Below are 9,766 nucleotides of genomic sequence, written 5' to 3'. Positions count from 1 at the left end.
AGTTTGATGAGAGTATTTCAAAATGTTTATGAAAACAGCACACTGTACCCATGATTGCAATGAAAAAAGAAAAAGTAAGAAATTTCTGAATTCCACTTTTAGATGTTAAAAACATATAAGAAAAAAAAATTATCAGAATTCCTTTTAATGGGACTGGGGGAGGACGTAAATATCCACTTACAAAATCTCCCAGATTTTCTACTGTTATTGTTAACCAATACATAATTAACCAAATACAAGGTGGCATCCTTGACTGGATTCCAACTCAAATATCCAACTATAAAAAGACAGTTTTTAGGCAACTGAGGAAATCTGAACAAACTGGAGATTAAATTATATTGTTATTATTTATTCCATTAATGTGATACTGTATACTGTAGGTTTTTTAAGTCCTTATCTAAGTTGGGAAATAAGCTGTGATTGGCTTTGTAATATTCTAGGCAAAAATAAAAAGGGAAAAGTATAGAATTTCATTTTACAAAATGTGCATATAGTCACCATTATTGTACTATACTCTTAAAAATAGTTAAGGTGGCAAATTTTGTTGTATTTTTTACCAAAATAAAAAGAAAAGACTGGCAAGATAATAACTATTACTGCTAGGTAGTTGGTATATAAAGATTTACTTAGATGTTTAAAATAAATCATCAGGCTCAGTGCCCGTAGCACAGTAGTTATAGCGCCAGCCTCACATACCGAGGCTGGCGGGTTCTGGGCAGCTAAAACAACAATGACAACTGCAATAAAAAATAGCTGGGCACTGGCAGGTGCCTGTAGTCCCAGCTACTTGGGAGGCTGAGGCAAGAGAATCACTTAAGCTCAAGAGTTGGAGGTTGCTGTGAGTTGTGACGCCACAGTACTCTACCAAGGGTGGCATAATGAGACTCTGTCTGAAATAAATAAAATGATCATACAGCACTGGTACATACTCAACCACAGGTTTATTCTGTTTAGTTTGCTAAGGGAGAAACAGAATTATAAGTTAACTTTTTTTTAATTAAACAATTAGACAGTTTTAGTTTAAACAAAACAACTGGAGGAATAATTCAAATACTCTTACTCAGGAACACAAATATTTGCTTTTTAAAGGCTTCTTATTCTAGCCCTAGCTGAATTATGATAAATAAAAACTTCATTTTTACTAACAATGAAGTTTTAACTATGTAGAGTCAATAATTACAACAGTTATTTGAACTAAAATAACAGTTACTTGAAAAGAACATTTACAATCAATAACCATACTCTATGAAAAAGTGAGAACTATAAAAATTCAGACTCAATATGCTTTTTTGCCAATCTGAAGGCAACAATTAGGATATAGTACTTTAGTAGTCAGATCAAAAAATCCTGGTCTAGACATCTCAGAAATGCATTGGCCTGCTCTGGCTATCAGCTTGCTGCAGCCTAGAAGATAATTTTCTCCCTTGGAGTTGCTATGGACCTGCCATTTTTCAGTAGAGCCACTCACAGCAGCACCACCATTAGATAGCTGGTATTTCAGAGACAAACAAAAAAAACTATGCATTACCTGACTTAAAGCAGCAAATACACAGATTATAAAAGCAAAACATAAAAACATCTTCCCTTTAGCTCTTTTATCCAGTTTCTTCCCTTATCCAATAAATAGAAATAACTATCAACCTTAACAGACTGCCATGATATTTAATAGATGACATATACAAACTCCTCTAGAAGTACTGAGACAGTATCTAGCCCATAATAGAAGATCACAATATTCATTTCTCCCATGTTCATTTTCCTTTATGTTCTTCATTCTAACTGAAAAAGCAAACAAGCTTTGTTCTAAGAAAACACATTCCTAAATTAGGTGTCTATTTTTTGGTTTTGCTTAAGCCGCTAAAAGAAAACTTTCTACCAGTACTCAAAAAAAGTGTTTCTGTTACCACAAAGACACTACTTTTAGTTAGTGTGCGTATCAGTGCAGTGTAACTTCTCAGTACAGAGGTGCAGTAAGGCATGCACAGAAGTAGAGCCAAGAGACCCAGGGACGTGGACAAGGAGACACAAAGACAGGGTGGGGGTGGGGGTGAGAGGGAGGAGCGGGAAGAGAACGCTGGACACCAACATCAGGGGAGTGAACACGGACTGAGTGCAGAGTGGGCAAGACGGAGACTGAGCGAGCCAGGGAGAAACAAGCCAGGCAGCCAGGAACAAGCCGGCAGAGGACATGCGCCTGGGGAGAAGAGCGAGTGTGTGTGTGCAAGGCAGGGAGGAGACATGTCTACATGCTGCAGAGGAGAAGCCTATAATCAGAGGAGGAAAGGCTGTCTACACAAGAAAGAGATCAGGGTTGGTGGTGAGAAGCTGAAAGAGGCTTCCTTGCACCAGGAAGTTGCATCAGGGTAGTAAAATTTGATCAAAACCTGTCTGCTTCTCATTATTTCAAAATATCTTAAGCCTACCTGAATTATCTCTGACTGTTCAGCCAGAGCCTTCCTTTGTGCCTCCAGAGAAGATACCTGTTGCTGGTAAATCAAGCGTTGTTTCTCCCAGTCCAGAGATTTCTGACGAAATTCCTAAGGAGGCAATTATAGTACTTAGCTTCTAAAAGTGTACCTCCTCGCAGTCACTCCTTCCCAGCCCCACTTCAACTTTAATTTTTCCCCATGTCCCTGGATACACTGGCCCCTTTCTCCACAGCAGGAGCCCCATTACTCACTTAGCTGACAGAACTGTAGGGTAATACTCAGTTCCTCACACACTGTGCCCCTGGATATCTGTCCGTCTAAATTTAACACCCTAATGGTGAAGAGCACAAATACGAAACAAAGATGCTAAATACAGGATTCATGACAATTTTCATCGATTTGCTGCCACCTAAGGGTTGTTAGAATTTTCTAGTGATTTTTCAGAAAACTGATGCTAAGATAACTAAAATTTCAAAGGCTGATTACAGATATCCTTCATTATCCAAATTTTAGATCTCTAGACCCAGAAATTGAACAAATTAAAATAAAATTTAATTTTCGGTAGCCCAAATCTTACTTTGATATCTAAATCATTATTTATTCTCTCACAGAACTACAAAGGTTTGAGTAACAGGAAAATCTGTACTAGAGTTTAACAGATATCTATAACCCAAAGCCAAACTATTCCAAATTAACAAGGGATCAACAATAATTTCAAATTGTATAAGCAAGAAAATGAGCCAAATATTTATAAAAATAGAGCAAATCAAAGGGAAAGGAAACCCCACCTTTCTATCACTGTCTAGGACCCTCACCTCCAGAAGTCTTACGCTCCCTAGGATAATCGCTGTTAACCAGATTTCTAATATTCATTCATTCATTCATTCAATTGCTCTACTATGTATGCCAGGTACTGTTTTAGGTGTTGGGGATACAATATTTAGTAAAACAAACAAAAGTTCTAGCCCCACTTGGTTGGATGGCAATAAATAGATAACACATTCATTGTACGTAGCGCATTAGATGGTAATGTGTGTTTTAGAGAAAACAGATCCTGGAGCGCTCAAAGTTGGGGCTGCAATTTTTTTTTTTTAAGACAAGGTCTAAAAAGAGGTCTCACTCCTTCACCCAGGATGGAGTGCAGTTGCATCATCACAGCTCACTGCAACCTTGAACCTTAGTTCAAGGAATCCTCCTGCCTCAGTCCACAGTAGCTGGGACTATAGGCGTGTACCACCACATCCAGCTAATTTGGGGGTTGCAATTTTTAAAAGGGATCACCAGACTGAGTAAATAACATTTAAGTAAACACCAGAGATGGGAATGAAGTTATACTATTCTGGGCAGAAGGAAGAGCCTTGAAGTAGGAGTATCCTGGTGTGTTTAAGGGTGAGCAAGAAGGCTGGTGAAGGAAAAGGGAGTGAAAGGAAAATAAAGAGAGACAAGGCCAGAGAGTTACCTACGGGTGAGATCATGTAAGTCATTAGGCCAACTCTGGCTTTTAAGAGAAGCTACCAGAAGGTTTTTGCACAGGAGGTAACATGATCTGATTTACATTGCAACAGAAGCAAATCAAAGATGACTCCAAGCTTGGTTTATTTGTTTGTTTCTGAGACACAGTCTCCTTTTGTCCCCTGCCCTTGTTAGAGTACTATGATGTCACAGCTCACAGCAACGTCAAACTCTTAGGCTCAGGCGATTCTCTTGCCTCAGCCTCCCGAGTAGCTGGGACTACAGGTGCCCACCACAACGCCCAGCTATTTTGTTTGTTTGTTTGTTTGTTTGTTTAGCAGGCCCAAGCTGGGTTGGAACCCACCAATCCAGGAACATGTGGCCAGCGCCCTAACCACTGAGCTACAGGCCTTTATTTTGAACACATTAATTTTGGTAGTTTTAGGCATTATATTGGAGAGGTAAAACAGGCATTTGAAAGTTATTCAGTAAACAAAGAGGAGAGGTCACATTAAATACATAAATTTGGGAACTGTCAATGTATACACAGTGTTAAAGCTATAAGACTGAGGGAAATCACCAGGGGAATGAGCTCAGATAAAGAAAAACAAAAGTCCAATGACACGATCCTAGGGTTTTCATTCCAAACAATATTAAAAGTTTGGGGAGCAGGTGGTGCCTGTGGCTCAGTGGGCAGGGCGCCAGCCCCATATACCGAGGGTGGCAGGTTCAAACCCGGCCCTGGCCAAACTGCAACAAAAAAATAGCCAGGCGTTGTGGCAGGCACCTGTAGTCCCAGCTACTCGGGAGGCTGAGGCAGGAGAATCGCCTAAGCCCAGGAACTGGAGGTTGCTGTGAGCTGTGACACCACGGCACTATCTAGGGTGATGAAGTGAGATTTAAAATAAATAAATAAAACGTCAGATTTTATTTAAAAAAAAAGTTTGGGGAGCAAAGAAGATTGAGAAAGAGTAGCTAATAACATAGGAGAAAAACGAGGGAAATGTGATTTTTCTCAAGCCAATCAAGTGAGTGTTTTAGGGAGTGAAAGACCAGATGGATACGATGCTGCACACAGGATGAGGAAGGTAAGGACCAGCCTAAAGACTTTGAGAAAGCAGAAGTCAGCCCGGCGCCTGTGGTTCAAGTGGCTAAGGCGCCAGCCACATAGACCTAAGGTGGCAGGTTCAAATCCAGCCCAGACCCGCCAAACAACAATGACAACTGCAACCAAAAAATAGCCGGGCGTTGTGGCGGGCGCCTGCTGGGTCCCAGCACTCTACCCAGGGTGACAGCTTGAGGCTCTGTCTCAAAAAGAAAAGAAAGAAAGCAGAGGTCACTGGTGACGTCCATGTAAATAGTTTCTGTAATGTAAGGGGACTAAGCCTCACTAAGTGGGTACAAGAAAAATGGGACCATAGGAGTTGGAGACAAGTATAGATGCCAGAAGTGATTTAGTTATAAAGCGAAGGAGAAAAATAGGGCATAAGAAAGGTCGAGAGAGGATGTTTAAGAGGGCAGAAATATGTGTGCTGGCAAAAAATATCCAGTAAGGAGTGAAACACAGAGGATGCAGAAAGGAGAAGGATAATTGCTAGAGGATAGGGGATGAGGAGGACCTGGACAGCTCCTCCAGGAGAGAAGAAAGGGTAATGGGCACAGATACAGATAGGTGGGGGTAGACGCAGAGTTAGAAATCTAAACAGAAAGTGAGATATCATCCCCAGGTGAGGATGTGGGGAAAACTACTGAAGGTTGAGGGGGGAGAGGAGAGTACAAAACAGTTACTGCGGAAAGCAGGTGATTGAGAGGAAATACAATATGATCCTGAGTAGCAACAGGACCCATCTGAGGTTAGTGACTGTGAATTTAAAATGAGGTCAGCCAGTATGGTTACACCTGTCTCAAGCTACATACAGCAGATAGACAGTGGGCAGAAAGGGAGACTTAATGGTAGTTGTGGTTTTGCCACACAAATGTGATGAAGCAAGAGAGGAACAGAGGAGATGAAGGGCAAAGTAAGGAATGCAACTGCACAATTTAAGCTGCGTAAGGACAGATGAGTGAGGACACATGGTAGATAAGGACCAGTGAAAAGGTGGCAGAATTCAATCGCTTTAAGGGATAGTTAATGATTATTGAAAGTCAAGACTTAGCCCTTAGAGAAGGACTAAGCTAAAAAGACAGGGATGGTAGAGTCAGATATTTAAAAATGTGACTCTAGAGGGGATGTAAATCAGAATATCTATGACCCTGAAACTCAGAGGTCAGAGTATTTATAAGCATCATCCTTGTGAATGCTGAAATCCTCAAAGTTAAGGTAAGAATAATGTTGGACGGGGTGACATGAGCTAGGAGCTGAAACCTATGAGCCAGGGAAGTAACCCAGAGATCAGAATATGACTGCCCTGGTTGTTATGTACATTGGTTGGTGGTATAGGCTGATGACATGAAAATCAAAGATGGGGTTTGGGATGTAAAAAAGAACAGAAAATGGTCAGGAAGTAGCAAGAAGGACATAGAGGGTTTGAGAGAGAAAACGTATCATTGAAAAGGGCTGGAATGGAAGCAGTATCTGGATAGTCCCCTGATTCTGTGCTCTTCAAATATATAGAAATATTGATATATGAAAGAATTAAACATAGAAATTACAATTTTAAGTACTAATAATATATTGCCATCTGTGGGTGACAGGTTGTCCAGAATAGAAATCTTACAAGTAATCACACAAAGATGCTGAACAATGTTTCTCAAATTAGAATCAGCCAGGGAAGCTGAATAAAACGCAGATTCCCTAGGTGCCACGCTGTATTACTACGGCAGAATTTCTGAGAGCCTAAAAGCAGCTTGGGGGTTCTTTTGTATGCTGAGAAATAATGGCAAAGACAGAGAAAGGGAATAATAGCCTTATGCTGCTCCTCCATCTAATCTTGGCAACATTAGTTCACTACCTCCCCTTAAGTCCTCAATATATTTAATGATCATGGAGTTACTCAGTCTTAACCAAAACAAGGTCACCAAAGAGGAAGATGCATGACTTACTATATCTAAATGGGAACTAAGGATAAACAATCTGATATGCAGGATACTCTGCACAGAAAGTGCCATGTATGCTCAACATTTACTAAGCTCTTACTCTTTTAGGGCTTGAGGTACAACAAGGAATAAGACAAGAACAAGGACAAGGACACGACCCATGATGGACAGGCAGTAACTGCCAGTCAATGTTTTGCAATGAGGGACACTGGCATTCGGGGTACAACAATCCTTCCCATGTGGATTTGTCCCAGACATGTTTAGTGTCCCTGGTTCCTATCCTTTAAATGCCAGTTTTCAGCACAGTCATTCTGACAACAAAAAAATGCCTCCATACATTTGCAAATGCCTTCTAAAGGTGGCACTGCCCTGTTGAGAACTACTGCTAGATAGTAACCCTGTTACCCCTAGGGAACCAGATTATGATAGGATGTACAGCGGATCGCCCTCCCACCTTTGAAATAGCTCAGTGGCAGTCCTAGAGAGGGTAGAAAATTGGTTTTAGGAAATAGCCCCATTAGAAACAGCATTTTCCTACATGAAAACTGACAATCACCAGGAACAAATTATTACTATGAACATACCTCTATTTTTCCAGTTAACCTCTCAATTTCAAATCGATCTTCCCCGGGATTTTTGGTGTTTTCTCTGAATTCCCTTATTTGCTTTTTCTGCAGCTTTTCATAGCTTCTCTTCAGTCTTCCTAACTGTAGAGACAGTTACTTCTATACTTAAAATTTGAGAATTTGTAAATAGTTGTGGTAGGACAAATTGGTTTCATGAAAGCAAAAGCAGTGCGAACCAGTACCATTTGGGAGGACTGAGAACACATTAGATTTCCAAACTAAATATTACATATGTAAAATAAACACTAGCAAAGAAATATATTGAAAGAAAATATAAAAGAAAATTTTTAAACAAAACTTTAGTTTTTATTATAATAGCCTTGCACTTAAAGACCCCCACCACCTACCCCCATAATAAAAGCAAATAAAAACTCTTTTTCTTTCCTCTAAGCCTGTGGTTCTCAAGGTATTACTCCTGTGAGAGTAATTACTCAGTAAGGAGGCGAAGAGTACTTTGGAATTGAATCAAAATAAAAGCAGTTTTTTCCAAATCTAAAGAATAAAATTAAGTTAATGGATAGAATTTTCTTGCTTTTCGTACTTATCCCCAAACGCTTCTTAAATCTTGGGATCCTCCATTATTTGAAATCAATTAACTTAAGCAAAATTAAAATGTTAAACATATTTTTGGTATCAATATTCTACAGTATTATACAGAAATAGTTCTTTATTTTTAGGTATTCAACCAAGAAACATATTTTAGAATCTCTATTCTAGGTAGTATCAGGCATATAATTAGGCGAGACTCCTTGCCTAGAGTAAAGAACAGAGAATAGATTTCCACTCCCATGTGTGGAATATGTGCTTTCCACTTTACAAAGTAGAAACTGGTTCTCATTAACAAAATTGTCAAGCATGAAGGAGAGAGAACTATCCAACATGTAACAGAACCACAATCTCACTTCTTCATGTAGTTTCATTAACTCCTGCTTATACTCCATGGTCATCTTTTCCTTGGTTTTTTCATGTTCTTCTCTCTGCTGCTGCAACATTTCGATCTAAAAGCAGATGGGTGGTAGTATTTTTCATTATTAGCATTGACACAACAACCCTGAAACATAAAAATAGGAAATAACCTCTGTACTTATTTGTAAATTCAAGTTCTTATATGCACATGTATCTTAATACACCACTTCTCAGGAAGTCAAATACTAGTTATTCAATAATCCATAACATTGTCAAAAAACAGAAAACAAACAACTAGCTTTAGAATTTCTAAGTTTAGATGAAAACTTTCCCCGAGTCTACGTTATCCCACCCAACCCTTTTCATAAAAACAAAACCTCATGAAAAAACTGAAGAAATATAAAGTTTTAAGAGCCTTGGAAACCAAAAATCTTTATAAAATCTAGGAAACTTCAAGAATAATTTCAAAGTGCACAATAGTAATGTCAGACAGAAAGACAATAGAAGTTTGTACCTGCTTTATTTACCATTTACTCAGCTTCAGAGAAACCAGTTCCATTAACCAGAGTAAGGAAATTACCCTAGCCCATTTTTCAATGATTTGATACCAATTCCAGCTATTTCATGCAAGGCCCTCACCTCCATAAGCATCCAATTGATCTACTGATAAGTGGGAAGAAAAAGGGAGAACTGGGAACAGGAAGTAGTAATCTCAATCACAATAAAGAATGGTAGTTTGGTTTTTTTTTAAGTCCTAGAAATAAAAGTATAAGAATAAGGAGTTAATCCATTCTAATAAACAGTTCTAGTAGGACTTTCTATTTTTTTGGAACTTGACAAAGTGATTCTAAAGTTCAAACTAGAGAAGTGGCTAAATATAGCCAATAAAATGGAAGAGAAAAAATTCCACTTTAAAAAAAATATCTAAGTGAATGTTTACTGAATTTCTAAATGGGAAACAGCTTCTGAGCTTAAAACTCATGAAAAAGTCATTTTAAAATGAAGAATGTGACTATGTAAAAATATAAAACTTCTATATTTAGATAATCCAATTAAGAAAATTAAAAGGTAAATAAACTAAGAAAAACATTTACCAAAAGAAAAACAAAAAGCTTTTAACTTTTGGTATATAAAAAATTCTTACAAATCAAATTTTTAAAAATTATTAAGCCCTCAAAAGAAAAATAACCCGAGAACAGAAATGATTCCCAGAAAAATACTATAAATGCCCAATGAACACATGAAAAAAAGCCTAGTAATCAGAGGGAAATTAAAAATCCAATAGCATGTTATGTCTATCAAATTGAAAAAAAAAAA

At 38.4% G+C, this 9,766-nt stretch overlaps 1 protein-coding gene across 1 annotated transcript in view; it reads right to left on the bottom strand.

Annotated features, from left to right (window-relative positions):
- Window positions 1-9,766, bottom strand: part of CEP63 (centrosomal protein 63) — an 81,923-nt gene that overhangs the window by 41,594 nt on the left and 30,563 nt on the right. Inside the window, exons 4-6 of the mRNA XM_023512993.1 lie at window positions 8,446-8,541; window positions 7,502-7,624; window positions 2,424-2,537 (exon numbers count right to left, since the gene is read on the bottom strand). Of these exons, the coding sequence (XP_023368761.1) occupies window positions 2,424-2,537; window positions 7,502-7,624; window positions 8,446-8,541 (333 nt within the window). The remainder of the gene's footprint in view (window positions 1-2,423; window positions 2,538-7,501; window positions 7,625-8,445; window positions 8,542-9,766) is intronic.

The sequence above is a fragment of the Otolemur garnettii genome, unplaced genomic scaffold (assembly GCF_000181295.1).
Source record: "Otolemur garnettii isolate 467f Iridium unplaced genomic scaffold, OtoGar3 scaffold00032, whole genome shotgun sequence".
NCBI classification, from domain to species: domain Eukaryota; kingdom Metazoa; phylum Chordata; class Mammalia; order Primates; family Galagidae; genus Otolemur; species Otolemur garnettii.
This window is presented reverse-complemented; position numbering and strand designations above follow the sequence as displayed.